The sequence below is a fragment of the Microcaecilia unicolor genome, chromosome 1 (genome assembly GCF_901765095.1).
Source record: "Microcaecilia unicolor chromosome 1, aMicUni1.1, whole genome shotgun sequence".
NCBI lineage: Eukaryota > Metazoa > Chordata > Amphibia > Gymnophiona > Siphonopidae > Microcaecilia > Microcaecilia unicolor.
This window is the reverse complement of record NC_044031.1, coordinates 118,993,823-119,019,325: the sequence shown is the minus strand read 5'-3', so window position 1 is coordinate 119,019,325 and position 25,503 is coordinate 118,993,823. Positions and strand designations below refer to the sequence as shown.

The following is a 25,503-nucleotide window of genomic DNA, read 5'->3' as shown; positions in this document are numbered from 1 at the left end:
GTGTCGGAAATGGTATTTCAAGTGGACGAGTCAGAGAAACTTACTGACTTCACAGTAAACCTGGAGGACGTAATGGGGCAGTTTAGCAAATTGAAGAGTAGCAAATCTCCTGGACCGGATGGTATTCATCCTTGAGTACTGATAGAACTGAAAAATGAGCTTCGGAGCTACTGTTAGTGATATGCAATTTATCCTTAAAATCGAGGGTGGTACCGGAAGATTGGAGGGTGGCCAATGTAAGGCCGATTTTTTAAAAAGGTTCCAGGGGAGATCCGGGAAATTATAGACCGGTGAGTCTGAAGTCGGTGCCAGGGAAAATGGTAGAGGCTATTATCAAAAACAAAATTACAGAGCACATCCAAGGACATGGATTACTGAGACCAAGTCAGCACGGCTTTTGTGTGGGGAAATCTTGCCTGACCAATTTACTTCAATTCTTTGAAGGAGTAAACAAACATGTGGACAAAGGGGAGCCGGCTGATATTGTGCATCTGGATTTTCAAAAGGCGTTTGACAAGGTACCTCATGAAAGGCTACAGAGGAAATTGGAGGGTCATAGGATAGGAGGAAATGTCCAATTGTGGATTAAAAACTGGTTGAAGGATAGGAAACAGAGAGTGGGGTTAAATGGGCAGTATTCACAATGGAGAAGGGTAGTTAGTGGGGTTCCTCAGGGGTCTGTGCTAGGACCGCTGCTTTTTAATATATTTATAAATGATTTAGAGATGGGAGTAACTAGTGAGGTAATTAAATTTGCTGACAACACAAAGTTATTCAAAGTCGTTAACTTGCAACAGGATTGTGAAAAATTACAGAAGGACCTTACAAGACTGGGAGACTGGGCGGCTAAATGGCAGATGACGTTTAATGTGACAAAGTGCAAGGTGATGCATGTGGGAAAAAAGAAACCGAATTATAGCTACATCATGCAAGGTTCCACGTTAGGAGTTACGGACCAAGAAAGGGATCTGGGTGTCGTCGTCGATAATACGCTGAAACCTTCTGCTCAGGAAAGGTATGGAAATCAGGTGTGAGGATGTTATAATGCCGTTACATCGCTCCATGGTGGTTCAATTCTGGTCACCGCATCTCAAGAAAGATATAGTGGAATTGGAAAAGGTGCAGGGAAGGGCGACTAAAATGATAGCGGGGATGGGACAGCTTCCCTATGAAGAAAGACTAAGGAGGCTAGGGTTTTCAGCTTGGAGAAGAGACGGCTGAGGGGAGACATGATAGAGGTATATAAAATAATGAGTTGAGTGGAACAGGTGGATGTGAAGCGTCTGTTCACGCTTTCCAAAAATACTAGGACTAGGGGGCATGCGATGAAACTACAGTGTAGTAAATTTAAAACAAATTGTAGAAAATGTTTCTTCACCCAACGCATAATTAAACTCTGGAATTCGTTGCCGGAGAACGTGCTGAAGGCGGTTAGCTTGGCAGAGTTTAAAAAGGGGTTAAAGGGTTTCCTAAAGGACAAGTCCATAAACCGCTACTAAACGGACTTGGGAAAAATCCACAATTCCGGGAATAACATGTATAAAATGTTTGTACGTTTGGGAAGCTTGCCAGGTGCCCTTGGCCTGGATTGGCCGCTGTCGTGAACAGGATGCTGGGCTCGATGGACCCTTGGTCTTTTCCCAGTGTGGCATTACTTATGTACTTATATTCTGCTGTAGGTGGAGTTGTGTACAGCTGTTTTAGTGGGGTTAGGAGGTTGCACCGGTGGTGGTGGGACACCTGCACAAGAAAATGGAACTGCTGAATGCTCCACGCTGAAAGCTTGAGCCTTTGCTGGATGTGGCTGAGACTCTGGAGGAGAGGGCTAGGAAAAGGTAACCCTATCAGAGAATGTTTAGGTCCTGGACCCAGTTCCTGGACCTCAATGATCAGGAGTGCCTTACCAGGTAACGCTTTGATAGGGCTACCATATAGTACCTCTGTCAGCAGCTAGGGCCCCAGCTCCACACCAGGACATGCAGGAATAATCCTCTGTCACTGCACCCGAAGGATACAGTCTCTTTCGCCTTTCTTGACACTAGTACATTTCAGTCGATGCTCGCAGTCACAGAAGGCCTTACCCAGACTGCCATCTCTAACTGTTTCAGTTCCTTGATGCCTTCCTCATCCAACCTCACACTACATTCCTTCCCCAGAACTTTCCAGGCCCACCAGAACAAAATGACCAACTTTTATTCTATAGATGGCTTCTATTCAGTCTTAGGGGTCATAAACTGCACACACGTGGTCCTCAGATCCCCCCTCTCCAAGGCAAAGGATAGGTCATGTGTGATGCCCAGGGGGAGATAGTTGATGTGTGTGCTTGGTACCCAGGATACTGCCATAACACATCTATATTTCAGCACTCAGGAATCTATCAAGACTTTAACTTAGGGGCCTCATATCCAGCAGATCGCCAAGACCTGTCGTTTCTTTCTTTACAACATTCGTAAAATCCGCCCCTTTCTTTCCGAGCACTCTACCAAAACCCTCATCCACACCCTTGTCACCTCTCGTTTAGACTACTGCAATCTGCTTCTTGCTGGCCTCCCACTTAGTCACCTCTCCCCTCTCCAATTGGTTCAAAACTCTGCTGCCCGTCTCGTCTTCCGCCAGGGTCGCTTTACTCATACTACCCCTCTCCTCAAGTCGCTTCACTGGCTCCTTATCCATTTTCGCATCCTGTTCAAACTTCTTCTACTAACCTATAAATGTACTCACTCTGCTGCTCCCCAGTATCTCTCCACACTCGTCCTTCCCTACACCCCTTCCCGTGCACTCCGCTCCATGGATAAATCCTTCTTATCTGTTCCCTTCTCCACTACTGCCAACTCCAGACTTCGCGCCTTCTGTCTCGCTGCACCCTACGCCTGTAATAAACTTCCTGAGCCCCTACGTCTTGCCCCATCCTTGGCCACCTTTAAATCTAGACTGAAAGCCCACCTCTTTAACATTGCTTTTGACTCGTAACCACTTATAACCACTCGCCTCCACCTACCCTCCTCTTCTCCTTCCTGTACACATTTATTGATTTGATTTGCTTACTTTATTTTTTGTCTATTAGATTGTAAGCTCTTTGAGCAGGGACTGTCTTTCTTCTATGTTTGTGCAGCGCTGCATACGCCTTGTAGCACTATAGAAATGCTAAATAGTAGTAGTAGTAGTAGAAATCACTGGCAGCTGGCTCCTAGGTAAGCACACTGGGATTCCCTCCCCTTATGCCCCCTTCCCCCCACTCTCCAAAGGTGACCAGACCTTGCCACATACACCCATGTCTGATCTTTGTCCCCCCCCCCTCCCAAGTGACAGAGGCTACCCCCAGCAAACCTGGCTCATGACCCCCATTGTTCACCCCCAAAATGAGACAGAGGGGTGCTACAATAGAGCCCATAACAACACCCATGCCATCATAGAAAGGACCTATGGCCATCTAAAGAATCGCTTTCGATGTCTCAACCTTTTGTGGGGGGAGCTCCTCTACAACCCCACAGGAGGAGGCCACAATCTTCATGGCAAGCTGCATAACTTTGCTCAGCAAAGGAGATAGCCCCTGCCAGAGCCTACACAGCAGCAGCTTGCAGGAACAGGTAGAACCAGAACAAGAGGAGAACAACCATCTCCCCTTCTTCTAGAGCAGAGCAGGCACCACACTAGATAGGGGTGCAAGCATGACAAAGGCTCATATAGACACAGTTTATGTGATGGTGAATGCTACCTTTATTTCTCAAATATTGTGATCAATAGAAATCAAACAAAACGGTTATCTATTGATAACCTTAAGAGTGGACTAACACGGCTACCACACTCCTCTACTCAAATATTGTGACAAACCCACCAGCACCACCTTCCTCTCTATCCCCAACACCTTTCCCCCCTACACTCCACCACCCCCGGCACACCTACCCACGCAAACATACCTACCTACCCAAAACATGTACACACCCAACCTAGTCCACTGCCCATTCCCCTCCACCACTAGCACACCACAGTGATGTGCCTACAGCACATTCTCTGTCCCACATGCCCTCAGCCATCTCTCCCCCTCCCTGTCCCCAAGCAGCCAGCCCTCCTGTCCCTCACTCTGGTCCCAGTGAAAGGTCCAGCCTTCTCTGGTAGCAAGGCAGTGTCTGACCCCTGCCTTGTTGAGTCTTCATTGGTGTCAGAGACAATGAGGCAGCAGCAGCAGCAGAAGCAGCAGCAATATTTGACCATGTGATAGGGCTTGCCCCTATTTCACTGCCAATCACCACACAAAGTATTAAACTGTTGGACTTAGATGTCATATCAAAAATGCCCCCATAGTCATCTTCCTCATCTAGGGTTACCATATTTGTGAGACAAAAAAAGAGGACAGAAAAAATAAAAATGGTTGCTTCCTTTGAAAAGATATATTGAATCGTGGGCTTTAGATAATGAGCACACATCAAACAGTGACTGACTTACAGTACAGGAATCTACTTTTCAGGAACCTCTGGATTTGAGTTTGACTGTCTGACCCAAGTGTACTTATCCGAAGAGCAAATATCCCTCCACACCTTTGGCTGGCTTCTGAGGTATGTGTGAAAGCCTTTGTATGAAATATGTTTAATGTTGTGCTGCACAAACAAAATTCCTTTGACAGATTCAACCAGCTGGGAAACAAAGAGGAGATCAACAATGCCTTTCTCTCTCTTTAGCTCCCCCCCCCCCCCCCCCCCCCCCATGTGTCCAGACTAATAGGCCAGAGATGGTTTCTCTCACTATGTGGGTAGGTGTGTTGGTCACAGGCACATAAAAGTAAAAGAGGATATTTTCCTAAAAATTAAAAATCCTGGAGGACATATCTGAAGAAGCCCAAAAAGAGGACATATGGTAACCCTATCCTCATCATGTTTTAATATTCTACTCTACTTCTTTTTCTCTTGGTTCCTGCAATACATTCAGAAAACATAGGAATGAGGAGCCCAAAATGCAGCTGAATGCAATCTAACATAACAATGAGTCTTGAGTTGTTGCTGGCTTCCTGTGCCAGCCAGCTGATGTTTTTAAAAATGGTGCAATGTTTTGTAGGTATGCTTTCACTGGAGAGGAACTGGCCTAGTGTTTAGAGCTAGGGGCTGAGAACCAGGGAAGCCAAGGTTCAATCTCACTTACACAAGGAGAGCTGAGAAACACCTAGAGTTCCTGTGAGAAACGTCCCGTCATGAGACTGTTGTCAGCTCTATTTTAGATTTTTGCTAATGATCACTAAAATGTTTTTCTTTATCTCACTAGTTTCTCCTCTGGGGTATCTTCCCTGTGGTGATAGTGTATGTAAGGCTGGCAATGAGCCCCAAGCAATATAATGAAAGAACACAGAGTGCTAAAGGTAGTGGTTGCATTAACATGAGTAATGTTTTTTTAATAAACACTGCAGGTTCATTATGAAAATGCCATAGACTACATACAAATTATGAAGAAGGACAATTTGTCACACTTCAGGGAGATTAATTATCAGTACTCATGCTTTGACTGGTACTAAATCCACCAAATACTCTTATTAACTCACTGTGCTATGGATTTAGCCTTAATCCCAAAGGGACTAATGCCTCCCTGATATCATTTACAAATAGTACTTTCAGTGCTTTGTGATCACCATTTAGTGGAACAATGCTGAGTAATGAAAGGTTTCTCTGCTGAAACTAGGATAGCTTTTGGTTTGAACAAATGTAGTAAGGCAACCTTCAGTTTTTCTTAATTTTCCATTAAGAAAACATCTATCTGACTGAAGAGCAGGAGACTGTATATAAGATGCAACAATTCAGCCCAAAGTAATGAGAGAAAAGATTTACAAAAATACAACAGGAGACTGAAATTGATATTGATAAGTGCTTTAACAGCACAGAATACAATGCAAACTTTTAAAAAATGTTGTTGAATTTGTTATATACCACCTGCAAACCTGAAAGCTATTGAAGCAGCAGTGTACAGTGTACAGCAGAGAAACAGGGGTGACATGATACAGACGTTCAAATATTTGAAAGGTATTAATCCGCAAATGAACCTTTTCCAGAGACAGGAAGGTGGTAGAACTAGAGGACATGAATTGAGGTTGAAGGGGGCCAGACTCAGGAGTAATGTCAGGAAGTATTTTTTCATAGAAAGGGTAGTAGATAAATGGAATGCCCTCCCAAGGGGGGTGGTGGAGATGAAAATGGTAATGGAATTCAAACGTGCGTGGGATAAACACAAAGGAATCCTGTTTAGAAGGAATGGATCTACGGAATCTTAGCAGAGCTTTGCTGGCAACGCCAGTAATTGGAGAGTAAAACCAGTGCTGGGCGGACTTCTATGGTCTGTGCCCTGATCATGGCTGAATAGATATGGATGGGCTTGAGTGTAAATTTTAAGGGGCTTTGACGTTGGCTTCAGAACCTTTAGTACAGGAACAGTGCTGTCCAGACTTTTACGGTCTGTATCCTGAGAAAGGCATGGGCAAATCAAACTCAGGTATACATATAAAATATCACATAGCATGTAAAATGAGTATATCTTGTTGGGCAGACTGAATGGACCATTCAGGTCTTTATCTGCCATCATTTACTATGTTACCATGTTACTATGTACAATACAATCAAGGAAGTGGGAAGTGGACCAATGACTATGGTAGTATATGATGAACAAACTTTAATGTAGACTCGACACAGTACTGTGTTTCGGCCACAGGTCTGCCTCAGGAGTCTTTGATGGTCTTGATATGGATAAATAATCTCAATATAAGCTGGTCTTGAAAAACACCTTTACGATCTAAGCACGGAGTGAAAAGCAGGATGTATCTACTTTTATCAGATGCAAGTAGATACGTCCTGCTTTTCACTCCGTGTCGGAGGTGTCAACAATTGGCACTTATGCATTTAAGTGCTAGACATTGTAGGTAATCACAAATGATACTTATAGGAAAATACCTCCCACCAGTCTCATTTGCGCCCAGGTCTCAATTACAGACTTATTTGCAAGCAAAATACTCTGATCTCTGTCTAGGGATGAATAGAACCTAGATTACTACTACTACTACTATTTAGCATTTCTATAGCGCTACAAGGCATACGCAGCGCTGCACAAACATAGAAGAAAGACAGTCCCTGCTCAAAGAGCTTACAATCTAATAGACAAAAAAAAATAAAGTAATCAAATCAATTAATGTGAACGGGAAGGAAGAGAGGAGGGTAGGTGGAGGCGAGTGGTTAAAAATGGTTACGAGTCAAAAGCAATGTTAAAGAGGTGGGCTTTCAGTCTAGATTTAAAGGTGGCCAAGGATGGGGCAAGACGTAGGGGCTCAGGAAGTTTATTCCAGGCGTAGGGTGCAGCGAGACAGAAGGCGCGAAGTCTGGAGTTGGCAGTAGTGGAGAAGGGAACAGATAAGAAGGATTTATCCATGGAGCGGAGTGCACGGGAAGGGGTGTAGGGAAGGATGAGTGTGGAGAGATACTGGGGAGCAGCAGAGTGAGTACATTTATAGGTTAGTAGAAGAAGTTTGAACAGGATGCGAAAACGGATAGGGAGCCAGTGAAGGGTCTTGAGGAGAGGGGTAGTATGAGTAAAGCGACCCTGGCGGAAGATGAGACGGGCAGCAGAGTTTTGAACCAACTGGAGAGGGGAGAGGTGACTAAGTGGGAGGCCAGCAAAAAGCAGATTGCAGTAGTCTAAACAAGAGGTGACAAGGGTGTGGATGAGGGTTTTGGTAGAGTTTCAATTTTAAATTCATGCATTACACAAAAAAATATATGGAAATATAGAAATATACAAATTTTGCAATAAACAAAGGTAAATATATCCAATAATTAGTCCCCAATATGATCCAGGTACAAAGAAATTAACAAAAAGGAAAAAGAAAAATTAGCAAAACAATGCTAGAAACAGAAGCATACATTTTGAACGCAGCCGATACATAGTATATTATTCAAGTATTAATGAGTTCACTCTTTACTGCAAATAAATTTAAATAACTTTACTGGGTCAAAAAAAAGATAATTTGTGGAATTATATACTATCATACAACGGCAAGGGTATCTAAGCAGAAAAGTACCACTCAAATTGAGAACTCTGGATTTAAGCTGAAGAAATTCTTTCCGTCTTTTCTGAGTGTCCCTGGCCAAATCAGGAAATATTTGAATTTTTGCCCCCAGAAAGTTTTCATTAATATGGCGAAAGTATAACTTAAAAATATTATTTCGATCGAATTCGAGAGCAAACGTTACCAAAAGAGTTGTTCTCTCAGTTATAATATCTAATGAATCTTGAAGAAAATCAGTTAAATTCATATCTGTAGGACCAATGTCTCTTACGTTTCTAACACCTGATATATATTGAGCCCTAGTGACAGGTGGAAAATTATCTGAAGAAATAAGTAAAACTTCCGTTAGGTATTTTCTAAACATGTCCAAGGGAGAAATCATTGGAGACTTTGGGAAGCCTAAAAGCCTCAAGTTATTCCTTCGTAACTGATTTTCCAAGTATTCAGTTTTATGGGACTGGAATGCTTTATCTTTAGCAACCTCTGCTGAAAATTTTTTAAAAGTTTGTACTTCATTTTCCAGTACCTGAACTTTGGATTCCATAGTCTCGATCCGAAATACAGCTTGTTCCTGTGTTTGTTTAACCTCCGCCATCTCTGCTCGCATACTAAGCAAATTTTGTTGAAGAGTGAAACTCATCCCTTGAATCGCTTCCCAAATAGTATCAAGGGTTATCACAGCTGGTTTTTTTACCCCTCGAAACACTTCGGCGGTTTCACCCCGCTGTGGAAGCGGTAAGGAAATTAAATCTTGTCCTCCCGCTTCTGATAGTCTCACAGGGGAAGAAGTGGCAACGGGGTCTCCAACAGACGCAGCCAGGACCAAACCACTTCCGGGTGTACCTGGTTGCCGCTCCACCGATGCCTCTCTTTCATCACCGGGTCGCGGGGGAGCTGTGTGGAGAGGGGGACTCAGCGTCGCTTCCTCTAAACTATGTTCCCGATCTTGTGGGTTTACCGAAGCGCTCAAGATGGATGCCGGCGCTCGTAGTACCATCGTATCGAGAGTCGCCTGTCGCATGGTTGAAGAGTCTTTGCGGCCTGAGGAGGTAGGTACCGCGGACTTTCCCTTCCTTTTCCCCATAACAGGTTCCAAGGAAGCCCCAGGGTTTGGGCGCTCATCTGGTAGTCAGGAGCTAAATGAGCACACGTCTGTTCCAGACGCCATCTTGGACCAATCCTCGAAAGGGGTGGATTTTACGGATGTTGTAAAGAAAGAAATGACAGGTCTTGGCAATCTGCTGGATATGAGCAGAGAAGGAGAGAGAAGAGTCAAAGATGACCCCAAGGTTTCGAGCTGAGGAGACAGGGAGAATGAGAGATTGGCACCAAGCCAATGTTTCCGAAAGAGAGAAACAAACTAAAGCCAGCTGATATATATTAGAATTTATTATAGATATATATAAGATATACAAAATAGAAAACTCTATAGCAAAGCTTAGCTAAATACAAAAATATCTTGCTGATAAAAGAACTACAAAATATATTGTCACTAACTATACACTCTGATTCTTACTGGTTACTAGGTAAATTCCACAACCCGATTTGTAATACGGAAACTATGTTCTGAGGTAAATACGGTTATTAGCAGCAATCCTCCGACCATGAGTCACGAGATAACCTATCTTGGCTAAGACAAACATCAAACACTAATCCCAGACTAATAGGAAATAAATCTCTGTGCCTCACCACGCTGTCTCTCCAGCAGTCAGGATGAGATAAGAGTTGATTCCTTCTCAGACTCTAGCTGTCTCTCCCAGCTAGTCTTAGTCTCAGAAATAGGACAGGGTCTCTGCAGCAAGCAGGGTCACAGTCACTCCATGCGGGTACAGCTGAACCAACCAGTACTTTCTCTAGATAGGCAGTTCACAAGATTGTGGACCACATCAGGTCTCACTCGTCCTCTTGCCAGCTCCAACTTCTTCCATGGATTCTGACCAACTAACTTCTCCTTGTTCCTGCTTTCTTAGTCCCTTTTCCTCAGGTGACCAGCGTGGACCAATCCTGATCTTGTCCAGCTCATTCCATGAGCAAGAAACGGTCATTGTTCGTGACCTTGAAACTGTTACTTCTTGGTATGCATTTCTGTTTCTCACCTGGCTTGTTGGAGCCATGTCTCATTCCCTTTTCAGCTTCTCAGGGAGATAAAGGGGGGTTGGTTGTCCACAGCATGCCCTTGGATGTTACATGACTGCCAGTGATTTTCCACAAGCAGAAGCTGAATTTGCTGGCTCACTGACATGCAGGTCATAGGTTGCAGACTCCATCTTGATGTATTAGGATTATACAGGCTAAGACCAGCAAGGTGAGATACACAGGGAAATATCCCTACAACATAACTCTATAAAGTAAGCACCAAAGTCTGGAGCATGGGCAGAACATGGGCACATTGTAGTGTGCCAACTTACACCAGTCACTGAGCCGTCACAAGTGAGCATGCCTACACTTTGGCCCACCAACCAGTATGGGGCCACAGGGGCCTGGGCCCCCCCAAATTGCCTCTGGGGCCCCTGGTTTGGCTGGTGGGGGTCCCTGACCCTCATCAGCTGAAGTGTTTTTCCTACTCTGCTCTTCTCAGTCACGCCGTGCATGCTCGTTTTAGAGAAACTGAGCATGTGCAACACTTTATGCATGCTCAGTTTCATTAAAACGAGCATGCATGGCAAGACTGAGAACAGTGCAGGGCAGGCAATGCAAGACCAGTGTGGGACAAACGCTTCAACTGGTGGGGGTTGGGGACCACCACCAGCCAAGGTACCACCACTAGCCAAGGTACCATCATGCAGCGGTGGCACGGGAGGGGCAGCAGTGGGGAGGCAGGCAGAAATGTGCCCCCCCCAACTTTGGGGTCTGGCACCCCTCCCCATCGAGGTCTGGCTATGCCCCTGCCACCAACATGGCTTTGCGCTAGTATTCTATCGCGATACAGGTGCACCTAAATGCCTTTACAAAATTGGTGCTAAGTGAACCCCATTGTGGCACCTACATTTTAGCATGAAGTTATAGAATTGCTTCCTATGTGCCTTTATGAAATAAGGTCCCAGAACAAGCTTCAGCAGCACAGAAATATTAATATGCAGCTTTATACGCACTTTGAAGTTTATATGAATATGTTTCTGTAGTCACACCGGGTGCCCACTACATTGCAACTCCACCTCTGTCTCTTCAAATGTCATGCCTATCAAAGTCGGACATAGCAATGGCTAAGAAGTGGTAAACCTCAGCCTGAAAAATGAGAGACTGATAACTGCAGTACATACAACTTAAGGGCTAAATTTAAAATTCTTGTGTTTGATTTTAAATGTTGTCAGACAAAATGGGCCAGAGTATTTAAAGAATAAGTTAGCCCTTTACACATCTTTAAGAACTCTAAGGTACCTATCACTTTAAACAGCTGGTAGGTATCATGGAGCAGCACTATCTTTACCTTCGTCAAAAGAAATAGTACAATGTGATACCCACCATGAGCCTTCTCAGGAGTAGCTCCCACAATCTAGAATTTACTCCCAGAGGGGCTACGTATAACTCAAGACTACCTCTACTTCAGGAAGCAGGTGAAAGCTCTCCCAAGAATTTAATACATAGAGTGACTGACTGTACACCCATTCTGCACCTGGATCAGCATGCTACACTCACTCTAACTTATACCAGTTCCTTATATTTTCTCTAACTGTACAAAGAACTTGCCTTGAGTTTAGCCACCCATCTATTTATCCTAATTGACTCTGTACCACCCTTCTTGTCCCTGTCTATATATCTGCACTTGGCCTCTCAGCTATATGGTAAGCTGTATTGTAGAAAAGCATTAGCATCATATCTATGTTATTTGAATGTTCTAATGTATCATTAGTATTATGCTAACATTGTATTATATCTCTGGTATTTGAATTTCAGTGCTGGTAAATACGTATATTTTTGATCCTGTTTCATGGTAGTCTTATTATTAGGTTTCAATTTGCTGTTTTCAAGTTTACCTCATTTTTTTGTGTTTATGTTTATACTTGGTCATTTTACTATTGTTATGCTGTTAACAAAATTGTAAGTTTTATGTTGGACTATGCCTGCTGTATACCACCTTGGGTGAACCTCATAAATGCCAATAAATATATAAATACTAGTGGATTACAAACAAGATGGGTTATATCATACATAGAACAAATAGGTAAAATAGACCACTGCAGAATCTGTAGCAGAGAAACACATTTTTTCACCAAACGTAACATGTTAATGTCAGAAGGCCTGTTTCCAGAATGGCACAATCTTATCCACTGGAAACTATATAAACACTATGATATTGCTATACAAGAAAAAACCCAAACATCATGACCTAGATATAATTTTGGAGAATGAAAAAGTTGTGATCACCAGACACATTTCCATGTCCAGTGATAAAAAGTCTGAAGCAAGAAGAAAGGGCATTGAATTAAAGAAGAAAAACACAAGAATAGCATTAGTAATAGAAGTGTCGGTACCAGTTTAATATTTTATACTATATATAGAGAAAAAGAAGAACCTTAGTTACCAAAAATTACAACCAGAAACTCAAATAATGTGGCAGAAAGATTCAGAAATGTTTCCAGTTGTATTGAGTGTCACCAGCCTGATTAAAGTTGCCTTGAACACCTCAGTGTATTGATTGCAAAGGTTTAGGCACCCCTGGTCAAATTGTGCTTCAGTGAATCCCTAAGGGGTCCTTTTCCTAAAGCTTAGCACATGTGGGGTCCTCTTACTAAACTGCAGGAAAAAGGGCCCTGCGGTAACGGCGGGGGCCGTTTTTTTCACGTGCCAGGGCCCTTTTTACCTCAGCGGGTAAAAAGCCCCCCCAAAATGGCCATTTGCCAAGATAAGCCTTATCACATGGCCATATGACAGGAAGCTCTTACCGCCAACCATTGAAATGGTGGTAAGGGCTCCCACAGTTGCCTGATTGCCGCCGTGTTAGCACCACACTAGAAAAAAGATTTTTTTTGGTGCGCTAGAAATGGCATGTACTTGAGCCAGATCTACCGGCAGCAGCCACGTTAAGAAGCAGTAGTTCCGATTTAGCGTGATGTAAGCCCACATTAGGCTTACCACTGCTTTGTAAAAGGGTCCTATACAGAATAAGCACTTGCTAAATGCTGCATGTCCTATTTTATACCTATAGGCAATGTGGCACTTAGTGCACACTAAGCTTTAGAAAAAGGGGCCCTAATTGGCAAATTCTGTAAATGGCACATTAAGTTGTGCACAATTGCTGATAATTGCCAACAATTAGGATTTATGCACACATTCAATTCTATAATGGACTGCACCTAAATCTTATCATGTATAACAATTTGGGGGCATTCCTGGGGGCATTTCCAGATATTTTGTGCATAGATATAGAATCACGCCTAGCTTTGGCACCCATATTTAAGCCTGCTTATATAGCAGGCCTAATTGCAGCCATCTACAGTTAGGCGCAGCTTAGTGCTAAGAGTATGTGTCCTTTATATTCTATAAAGGACACATACTCTTTACAGAATCGCGCTAAGCATGTTTTTAGTTGGAGCTGATTTTTCAGGCGCAATATATTTGACCCTAAGTGAACAAAAGTTGAACCAAACTCTGCATGGTAGAAAATTAACCATGACACTTTTCTGAAAATGTTAATTCATAAGATTCAAGGTTCTGTTAAAGTCTCATTTCTTCTTGTTGGTCTCTGATATTGAGCTTGTGGTGGAGAGGAAGATTTATTAACTTAGATGATGGATGGAATGCCTTTTTTTATTTTACTTTTACTCTTAATTTTTCCAAATAACCCCAAAGCATCCTACTGCAGCAGAAACTTCTTCCTGAAATTGGAGACATTTCTGAGTACTTTATTTTTCAACAAGGATCCAATGTACTGAACTCACAAAACAGTTGAGCTCTTAAGTAATGAAACCCCAGAATTAATTGAGCCAACAGCTCAGTGGTGTCAAAGACTTTGAGAATGTGTCAAGAGTCAAGGAGGACGCTTTGAACGCAATGTATGAATTAACTAAGAACCCGCCCCCCCCATTATACTAATGCATTTTCAAAGGTCATACTAAGGGGTCCTTGTACTATGGCACACTAACAGATTTAGTGCATGCTAAATGATAAGACATCTATTCCTATGGGTATCTTATCTGTTAGTGCACCTTAGTAAAAGGACCCCTACATATTGAAACAATTGCAAAGTAGATTGAAACTATGTAAGGGGTCTCATTTTTCATGGACATCATGTAGAAAACTAGGGTAAATTCATCTCAATATACCTATTTATGCCAGATCAATGGTAGGCATAAATAGACATGCTGAAGTGCAGCAAGCAACACATGCAACTCACAGTATTATTTACGTTGCATTCATAATGGGAAGACACGCCCATGTCCTACCCATGCTCCACCCACTTATATACACTCCTTGCAATTGCACACTATAGCACTCACATACGACTTTTTAGAAATATGCCTAGAACACTTGCACTTTTAAATTCCAATTAGCCCTGCATTTAAGCAACGAGCATGTACATGTAACATAGTAGTTGACGGCAGATAAAGACCTGTACGGTCCATCCAGTCTGCTGAGGAGGAAGGAGGTGTTTTAGAGAGCTCTGCTGACTTCCAGTGGAAAGGGAGTGAGACCTAGCTCCCTCCCCAAAGATGAGGAGGGTCCCTGGGGAGAAGGCCTCAGGAAAGTCCCAGGCTATGGGGCCTCCTGGGGCCCGGGACCAGAAGGCCGAAAGGAGTGGCTCTCTCCCTGGTTTGACTACCGGGAGAAGGGAAAGGAGTCCAGTGGACCGAAGGGAGAAGCAGCCCAGTGGAGGCCACCAGAGCATTTCCCCCTCCATGGCCCAGCTTGCGGAAGGTAAGCGAGAAGACAGTGGAGGGGGGAGGAAGATAGTACAGGCCCCAGAAGGGCGCTTCCAAGGAAGGGAGAAGGAAGAGGCGATGGAAGTTTGCCAGAAGCCTTTGCTGGAGGCAGCTGAGAGTGAGAGTGAGGAGAGTGGATCGTCAGATGAGGAGTTCCTTGAAGTGAGCTATGACCCTGATGATCCAGCAAGTAGTGTGGTAAATATTGTAAGACGAATTAAGCTGGTGGAAAAAGAAGTAGTGGAGCTAGGAAAACGTCTGAAAATGGCAAGAACTATGTGTAAATTTGCCCCAGCGGAGCACAGACAAATGTATGTTAAAGAGGAAGCCCGGATATCAAAGTTGTTGGGGAAAAAAGAACACTTGTTGAACTGTTTAAAAAAGGGCTCTGTGAATCCTTTGAGGGAGCTCTATGTTAACCGAGAAAGGATGGCTTCAATACCACAGTCTGGGGGTTCAGGAACACTACAGTTGCAGCAAGCTTCAGTGTCTTCAGCAGCATTAGACTCAAAAGAGTTGTCTGGGTTCAGAGGTGACCCCACTTTAAAATACATGAGACAGTTGGCAACACAGTCCAGAGCACTTACCCAGCAGCCAGAGGATAAGGAGGCAGCGGCAGGACATGGCTCTGAGGTGGGGGCTGGAGTAGAGATCCTACCTGTGGAGGGGAGGACAGAACTCAGTAACTTTTCAAAACTCCAGATAATGGAGGCAGCAGAGGGAGACGCAGGTAGCAGCCTGTTTTCTACAGAGGTGGTGGTCGAAGTCTCAGAGGGCTTACCTGCAGTTGTGCAAACAGCAGAGACAGTTGCCGTGAAGGAGGCCCTGTTGGAAAAGGGTCAGCAGAGGCAGACTCCGGTATTTTTGGCCGGGTCTGCAATGACTGAAGTGGAAACCGAAGCAGCATGGCATCTGGAGAAGCCCCGCCCACGAAGTCCGGGAGCAGGGGAGGTCTTCCCTGAGCATGGAGTAGCTGGCGGTTTACAGGAGAGGGGTCGGAGAGAGAGGAATAGGAGCGGGCAGCAGCTGGGAGCTCATTTGACCAGCTGTCCATTACAAGAGGTGAAATCGGGGGGTGCTAACAGCCAGCCTGTGGCGGAATCAGGAACAGACAAGCCATGCCCCCGGGAAGCGCCAGCCATTGGGAGAACGCAGGAGGGACTGCACCAGAAGCAAGGGGGAAGTAACCCGATTGTTGAGAGACTTTCGTTGACTACAGAAGTGGACATGGCAAGTCTAACAGATGTGCAGCGGGTGGTGGAGCAGACCTGCCAGCAGGACGGCTGGGAGCGAGGAGCCAAGGGGAGCGGCGGAGTTCCGGAGGCTTCGCCCCTGGTGCCGGAGGTTGGAGGGAGTTCGGGGGCAGAGCAAGCAGGGAGTCTGGTATCGCCAGCTGCAGACCTGACTGGGCAGGTGCCAGAGTATCGCCAGGAGACAGAGGAGAGGAGGCGATTAGTCCAGAGGCTGGAGCCTGCAGTGGCAGGGACGAGCAGGGACGTTCCAGGAAGTGGTGATGGGCAGGACAATCAGTTGGAGGCAGCCCAAGCCGCAGAACTGACTATGGACGTTGCTGGATGTTTGTCTGAGAGGGAAGGGGACGGGGGACAACGGGAGGGGGAGGGGGCGGTGGATATTGAGGAAGGGAGAGGGATGAGGGGAGGGGCAGAGGGACAGAAGGGGGGGGAGGCAGAGGGAAGGGCTGGAACAAGTGTGGAGGGGGGGCGGTGGGGGCTGGGGTCCAAGTCCTTTGCGGCAGTAGTCCAGGGAGGGGGAAGGAGGGAGGGGGGGAGATCGGGTGGTTTTGAGGGCCCAGGGAGGGGTTGGGGGGGAGCGGGGACAGGGGGTGGACAGCTGCCTAAGCGGCGAAATGTGGTACAGCTCAAATGGGTAGGGGAGGGGGCAATGCCCTCCAGGGATCGGGTCTTGAGGCTGGTGATGGGGATGGGGTTTATACCCGAGGACTTTTACGCGTGTATACACCCCATCAACATCCCAGAATATGACTTGAGCTTCATGACCCAGAGGGGGATGGAAATATTCTGGGAAAGGTACGAGGGGGTGAGGGGAAAGGGGGAGTGGCGGGACCTCAGGGCCATTCCAGTCAGCAAGCCGGACCTGGTGCAGATCACCCTGCTCGTGAGAAATGAGTCTATCTCTGGGGCAGATTTAGCCTACTGGCTACAGAGGTACGCGGAGCTGAGATCCCCACTTACAAAGTTACCGGATCCAAGCAGGGTTTGGGCAGGAGGTTGGGGAGCCCTGGTCAAATTGAGACAGGAGAGCCATGTGGTCCAGCACATTCCTTCAGCTGCCTTTATCGGTCGTGACAGGATACTGTGCTTTTACAAGGGGCAGCCGCGGCAGTGCTTCAGATGTGGTTCGTTTAGGCACTTCAGCATGTCATGCCCAGTGGTAAAGTGTGGAAGATGCGGGGATCAGCATGCCACAGAGGACTGCACCGCGATCAGGTGCAACCTCTGCGGCGGGTTAGGCCATGCATATCGGAACTGCCCTAGGGCGGCCCATAACGAGTGGGATATGTGGGGGAAGGGACGGGGAGGGGGGGTAATGGAGGAGGGGATAGGGCAGGGGGTGATAGGCAGGGAGGGGCAAGGGGGGGAGAAGGAGGGGATGCAGGAGGGGGGGCGGCAGGGGGCTGGGTCAGGAGTGGAGCAGGGGGGAGAGGGGGAGTGGGTACAAGTGCCACAGAGGAAAGGGAAGTTTCGGAGGGGGGGGAAAGTAGGGGTGGGCAGGGAGGGGTCGCTGCAGGGGAAGAGGGGGGGGAACAGATTTCAGGTGTTGGAGGAGGAGGAGGAGGATAGGGAGGTTGGGAGGGAGGAGGAAGAACAGGGGGAAGGAGAAGAGGTGGAGTTAATGGAGGAAGAGGGGGCGGCAGGGGGGATTGGAGAGGGCAAACGGAAATATGAGGAAGCACTGGAGGAGGGTACTGGTGGTAGGAAGAAGGGCGGGAAGGCTCTGGGGGGAGGGGGAGGGGTGAGGGAGGAGGAAGAGGGAAGGGAGGGAGGGAGGGGAAAGGGGAGTAAGAGGAAAGCTGAGGGGGCCGGGCAGGTGGTGAAGGCCCAAGTGCAGGCTTGGGGGGACAGAGTGGAGCTAGAGGAGGATCTGGAGGACTTGGAGGACTTGGGGGAGGTGGAGGACTCGGAGGAGGAGGTAGGGGGCGGGGGTGAAGAGGGGAGAGGGAGGGATCAGGGGGTGGGTCCGGATAGAGCAAAGAAGAAAGGAAGGAAGAAAGGGGGAGGGGGGGGGTAAGGTGCAGACAGGACGGCTGCGGGGGGGGGGGGGAGGGGGATTTGGCAGGGGATGATGTAGACCGCATAGCAGAGGACCTGCTTCAGGGTAAGAAGGGGGTATCCCAGGAGATAAGGAAAGAAGTTGGGAGTGAGCAGACCCGTGACTCGCAATGAGGATGGCAGGCTTAGTGTTGACATTTGCCACGCTGAATGTGGCCAGCATCGCCTCTCCGAAGAAGCAGGGTTTAGCGTATGACTGGTTCGCGAGGGTCCAAGCAGATTGCTTCCTGCTCCAGGAGACTCGGCTGCGGTCCATTGAGGTGATCAGGCGGGCAAGGCGGGCCTGGAAGTGGGGTCCCTCGGTGTGGGGGTTGGCGGGGGAGAGGTATGGTGGGGTGGGGATCTTATTTAAGTCCCACCGGGTGAATATTCAGCGAGTGGTGGAGCTGGGGGTGGGGAGATGTCTTGTTGTGGATGCGATTTGGGAGGATAGAGCACTGAGGGTGGTGAATGTGTACGGGCCCCAAAGCAAGAAGGAAAGGGTGCTCCTCTTTGGGAAGATCAAGCCCTACCTATACACTTCGCGCCAAGTAGTCTGGGGGGGAGATTTTAACACCATATTGCGGAAAAAGGATAGTGGGGGACGATCGGTACAGGTGGGCTATGACGGGGTGAGGCTGGCAGGGATCATGCGGGAGGCGGAGCTGGTAGACGCGCATGTGGCCTTCTGTGAGGAACAGGAGGGGTTCACGTTCTTTCGAGGGCAGTGTAAAAGTAGAATCGATAGATTCCTGGTAAAGAAGGGGGTTTGTCTGGGGGGTCCACGAACCGTGGACGTGGACTTTTCAGACCACCACATGGTCCTCCTTCAGGTGGGGGGGGCGGCAGCGCAGAGGCCAGGGAGGGGGTTATGGCGACTAAATTTAAAGTGGTTAGGTAGCGAGCAGGTGCGGGAGGAGTACCGCCGGTTTTTGGAAGATCAGGTGTCAGTGCAGGGGGCATTTCAGTCATTGGGGGAGTGGTGGGATACAGTGAAAAGACGAACGCGGGGATTCTTTCTCAGACAGGCGAGAAGGGAGGGGAGGGAAAGGACAAAGTTGGGCATGGCAATAAAGAAAAAGAGGGACACATTGATTTCACAAGGGGGGAGGGAGGAAGAAATACATGATCTCCAAGCACTCCTGGAGCAGGTACAGTACAACCGCTACACCTCCTTGGTGTATGAGCGGGACTTCGGGAAAATGTGTAGCCCGGACCCCTTCGCATGCTGCCGGGAGCGGAGGGCGCGCAGGGTGATGGAGGGGGTGCGGGATGCACAGGGGGTCCTGCAGGACACCAAGGAGGGGATTCTGGGGGCAGTGAGGGACCACTTTGCGGCGTTCCTTTCAGCCCAGCAGATTGATATGGAGCAGATGGAGTGTTATGTGGAAGGAACCCCGGGGATAGGTCACGGGGGACCCCAGCTTCAGGCCCTCTTGAACCCGTGGACAGAACAGGAGGTGGAGGAAGCCATCGGGGCGCTCCACAGGAAGACCTCACCGGGGCCGGATGGGCTAACAACTGAGTTCTACCAGGCCTTTAAGGAGCAGCTGGTGACGATCCTGGTGAGGGTATGGGGGGCAGCCCAGTTGGAGGGTTCCTTGCCTAGTTCCTTGACAGAGGCGGCTCTTATCCTACTAAGTAAGGGGAAGGACCCGGCGATGCTGGCCAACTGGCGGCCTATAGCACTGCTTAATACGGATCGAAAAATCTTTGCGCGAATGCTATTCCAGAGAATGAGGCAGGTGTCTGGGGATTTGCTAGCAGCCTCGCAAGCATGTGGGGTTAAAGGGAGAGGGGTCTTGGAAGCTGCAGCGTGGGTGCGGGAGGGGGTAGAACGCAGTAGAGTGGGAGGGCATGGTAGGCTGTTGGTAACACTCGACCAGGAAAAAGCGTTTGATAGAGTGCAGTGGGGTGTCCTATGGAGCATTCTGGAGCGCTATGGGTTTCCGAAGGGTTGGATAGAGCAATTACAGCTACTCTATCGGCATGCGGGGTGTTTTCCCCTGGTTAACGGGTGGAGAGGGCAGGGGTTTGAGGTAGGGGCAGGGGTCCGACAGGGGTGCCCACTCAGCCCGCTGTTGTATGCATACGCCATCGACCCTTTTATAAGACGGCTGGAGAAGGGGGGGGCGGAGGGGCTGGAAGGGGTGGAGGTGGGGGACAATAACCAGTTAAGGGTCGTGGCGTATGCAGATGACGTTACAGTGTGGGTAGCGGACCAGAGGGAGGGAGGTAGATTGCAGAACCTGATCCAGGAATACTCGCAGGCAACAGCGTCGCAGGTCAATTTTCAAAAGTCCAATAGCCTGTGGGTTGGGGATCAGGGGCTGCAATTTGAGTTGGGAGGTAGGTTTCCTACAGCTGTGGAACGTATACGGGTCTTGGGAATATACTTCGAGAAGGGGGATTATAGGCTCTACAACTGGGATAGGTGTCTCCAAGAAGTGAAGGGGAGGGTGGATAGATGGAAGGGGTGGAAAATGACCATGGGGGAGCGGGTACAGCTCATCAAGGCACACTTAGTTCCTTTGTTTCTGTTCATCAGTTACATCTGCCTGCTGCCGGAGAGCCGGTACACGGCCTTGTATGGGGTGTTCTTCCGGCTGCTCTGGGGCAACAGGACGAATCCGGTAAAACGGAATGTTACCTATCTGCCTAGGAGGGAGGGGGGGGTGGGCATGATAAACCCAGTCCTGTTTTTCAGCGCTTTGTTCCTGCAGTTCAATCTGGGGAGGGCGGTAGGGCGGGAGCCACCGGGGTGGGCTAGGAGTGTCCTGCAGTGGTGGCCGAGATATTGGGACCTATGGCGGGAGGGGGGGAGGGTAGTGGCACTGCGAAGGGGGGCTCCGGGGGGGGTGAGTTATTGCAAGACCCTAGTGAAATTGGTGAGGGTGTGGGGGCTGACGGTGGGGGAGGTGAAGGCAGGACAACGGGGGGTCTGGATGGACAGAGTACGGGCGCAGGTGTTCTCAGCTCCTCTGGCGCTGAGGGACGCGCCGGCCCCACGGATGCAGCAGGGGTTACGGTTGATTGCTTCGAACCGCATCCCGGTGAAGTATAAAGACCTGGCGTGGCTGTCCTTTCACGGTAGACTGTACGTCCGAGGAAATTTGAAATATCGCAATGTGCGGGATAGAGGGTGCCCACGGGAGGAATGTGCTGGAACTGAAGAGACGATGGAGCATTTCCTGGTGAGGTGCCCATTTACAGTCCAGGTCTCTGACCGGGTTTCCTCGTTGCTGCAGATCCCCAGTTTCCGCAACTACAGCTATGCGGACTGGGTGTATGGCCCAGAGGGTGGAGAGGGACGCGGGGATCCGGTAACACGCTTTCTGATTTCGGTGATATTGCGGTACTGCCTCTGGATGGCGCGCTGCAGGGTGTCCCTGTACCAGGAGGTCCGGCCGGCGGAGGTAGTCAGCTGGGATGTGGTAAGGGCGGTGCAGGAAGCGGCGAAGTGGGAAAGGGTGGAAAAAGGGGTGGGGGTGGCTTCGAGGTGGTGGAGACACGTGAGGCTTAAGCCGCCATGAGGGGACATGCTTCCCAGGGGATTGTGTGCCAGTTGTCTGAAGGGGTTGTGGGGGGTCGGGGGGGGGGGGTTGATCCATTGTATTATTGAGGAGGGGGTGTACATAGATAGGCAGACCATGTCTAGCTAGGAGCCTGGGGTTTGATTTGCATGTCCGGTTTTTTTCTTTGGTCTTTCTAATAAACAGTTTCCACTGTACTATTGAGGAGGGGGAGGGGGTGTACATAGATAGGAGGACCGTGTATAGCTAGGGGCTTGTTTTTGATTTGTATGTTATTTGTTTTTAGTTTTTTCCAATAAAAAGAGTTTTCCAGTCTGCTCAACAAGGTAAACTCATTACATATGGTATGATGTAACACATCATATATATTCCTGATCGTGATTTACCCTTGCAATTTTTAGGGCATAGAAGTCTGCCCAGCACTGGCTTTGTTCTAAAATTTCTGAAGTTGTTGTCAAAGCCCCTGAAAATCAGCCTTAATCAGAGCACAGACTGTAGAAGTCTGCCTAGTACTGGCTTTCCTAACTAATCTTCACTAAACTTCTTTGGATCTGATTCTTCTAAACAGGAATTCCTTTGTGTTTGTCCCACGCATTTTTGAATATATATATATATATATATAATTGTAACTCTTTTCTGTACTATCATTCCGTTAATGGTCATCACCATTGCGGCAAAATGCAAGCCACATTGAGCCTGCCAATGTGTGGGAAAATGTGGGATACAAATGCAGCAAATAAATAAATATACAGAGAGAGAGAGAGAGAGAGAGAATAAACAGGACAGGGGTGATAATGCATTTATATGTATACTTTACAAATTGGTACATATGCATACATATGTGATTTCTAAGGGCACACATATGCATTAACCTACATCTGCCTCAGACTAGGTATAACTGTGCAAGCACAAAGATACCAAGATACATATGTTGCTCCTATTAAATAATTGCAACATATGCTCCCATACACCTTCCATAGTAAGGTGCCATGCTACAAAATTACTCTCCACATGGCGTCAACAGTCCAAATGCTTAAAAAGGTGCTGAAATACAGTCACTGACAAATTTCTCTTGTGAACGTGGGACACAGAATCCAAAGAGCATGAATGAGAGGAAAAGGAAGTAACTGAATTAGCAAGAGAGGGAAAAAAATCTCTTTAAAGGGTTAAACTAGAAAACAAGGAAAAGCAAGGGATGAAGGCACAAATATAGCAGAAAACAAATTTAGTTGAACTGCCATATATAAACCAAAATCTGACAGGCGGATGGCAAAAAGAGAGGGGAGATTCAGATGACGTAGAGGGGCGTTTTCGATATGACGTCTAAGTCCAACTTTGGACGTTTTGCAACAAATGTCCAAAATCCGAATAGGAAAGAAGATCATTTAAAAAAAAAAAAGTCTGTCTTTTGTTTTCGAAAATAGAAGGTTTTGTGATTTGGACGTTTTGTTTTTTGGTTCATTTTCGGAAAAAAAAAAAAACGTCCAAGTGCAAAACGCACAAAATCAAGCCATTGGGATGTAGTAGGAGCCAGCATTTTTAGTCGGCTGATCCCCCTGATATCCCAGGAACGCAATAGGGTACCCTAGGGGGCATTGCAGTGGACTTCATAAAATGCTCCATGGTACACATCTCACCACTGCTCCCTTATTTTTTCTCCTGATCCCCCCAAAACCCATCCAAAACCCACTAACCACAAATCCACCACTACCATAGCCCTTACGAGTGAAGGGGGCACCAATGTGGGTACAGTGGGTGTCTGGTGAGTTTTGGAGGGCTTACAGTTCCGTCCACAAGTGTAACAGGTAGAGGGGAAGTATGAGCCTGGGTCCACAGATCTGCAGTGCCCTGCACCCACCACTAGACTACTCCAGGGACCTGCATGCTGTTCTAATGGACCTGAATACCAACATCTGAGGCTGGCATAGAGACTGGCAAGTAATGTTTTTCATCACATTTTTTGGGGGGGAGGGAGGGGGTTAATGACCACTGGGGGAATAAGGGGAGATCATCCCTGATTTCCTCCAGTGGTCATCTGGGTATTTAGGGCACCTTTTTGTGCCTTATTTGTTATAAAAAACAGGTGTAGCTCAAAAAGTCTGTTTTAGTCCTGGATGTTTTTGATTTGTTCCATTATGGCTGAAAAATGTCTAAGTCTTAGGAACGCCCATGTCCTGGCCTGAACACACTCGTGACACGCCCCCTTGAGATTTGGATGCACTTCTGACGGACTTCATAGAAAAATGACTAAAAATTGGTTTCAAAAATACTGATTTGGACGTTTTTGTGAGAAAAACGTCCAATTGCTGCTTTATGCCACTTTTTAGACGATTTTTCTGTTTTGAAAATGAGCCTAATAGTTCACAGCCAGCATAGAAAAAAACATGGTAAAACAGAGAAACACTGATTATATAGCACAGAATTGGAGAAGATTTCTCATTGCATGGTTGGGCATGATATGCTGATGCCAAAAGACTTGCATCCAGAAAGGCACAGTAAGATTGTTTGGCTCATCCACTGTGCACTGTATAAATGTTATCACATTACTGTACCATCAGACTCATGACCCTGACTAAATTGAAGAGAATAAAGAAGCTGTATCACATGGGAAACTCCCATACCAGCTGATAAAAAGCATGATACCAAAAATAAAACAATATTGAAGAAGGAATACACAAGAATAGCATTGCTAATATAAGTATCAGTATTAAGCAACTATTCCATGTATGGACAGATGGAAGATAATAATCATATAAGACACGGTATAATTCAAGAATAGCTCCAATTTTCTTGGGTACCAATGGTATGATTACACGTAGATATGTATGTATACACAGTTGTATGTTATCATGTAACTCCTTTTACTTTCCTTTGATCCATCTGTATTATATTGACGAAGACTGATTTAACATTCTGTGAGGATGCATTAAAAAAAGAATGGTAGAAAAGTAATAAGATTTAATATTCAGTTTCAAGTATTTTTCTCTCTGTACTTACAGTAACACTGTCATAGTTGCATCTACGGTGGGGCTCAATGTCAAAATCAGAAAAGTTCAAGAGAACACGGTGCCCAAGATCGACTCTGATAATCCAAGAACAATCAGTGTTGTTATTGTAAGCGCGGGGGTAGTTTGGAGAATGGATCTCACCACTGGAAGCTTGGAACACTCCTCCACAGCCTGGAAACCAACACATTCATTCAAATGCCACATAGGAAAATATGTGTGCATACATTGAACACATGATAAACATACCAAGGAGCTGAATTAGCACTGGTCTGAAACGTGTGAGAAGTAACATCAAACTTTTTAATTCACCCCTTCAGTGTGTTTATTTGGCATGGTTATCCAGAGTATATAATATCCTGAGGAATACTTATCATTTTCAAGTTCAGTGAAATATGATGAGTGTGGCAGCTTGGCTCATGGCTGGCTTTGGGACCTCAGAAATGTGGCACACGTACACATATGTTGCAGGTGAAAGTAAAAAAGTACTTTATGTACACCAAAAGGGCTGTAGTCAGCTCTGTTACTTCACAGACTTAGAGGCGTATTTTCAAAGCACTTAGACTCGTATTTGTAAAGCACTTACACTTACAAAGTTCCATAGGTTACTAAAAGAGGCATATTTTCAAAGCACTTTGGGAGGCTAAGTTCCATAGGTTTCTATGGAACTTTGGGAGGCTAAGTGCTTTGAAAATGAGCCCGTAAGTGCTTTGAAAATGAGCACCTACTAGTCTTTTAAGTAGACTCTCTTTTTTCCTCTCTCACAATATAGTCCCCCAGTCA

At 46.7% G+C, this 25,503-nt stretch overlaps 1 protein-coding gene across 2 annotated transcripts in view; it reads right to left on the bottom strand.

Annotated features, from left to right (window-relative positions):
* CUBN (cubilin) overlaps positions 1-25,503 on the bottom strand; it is a 697,556-nt gene that overhangs the window by 310,723 nt on the left and 361,330 nt on the right. For both annotated transcript variants that reach the window (XM_030199596.1, XM_030199602.1), the window contains exon 31: positions 24,713-24,894. In XM_030199596.1, the coding sequence (XP_030055456.1) occupies positions 24,713-24,894 (182 nt within the window). The remainder of the gene's footprint in view (positions 1-24,712; positions 24,895-25,503) is intronic.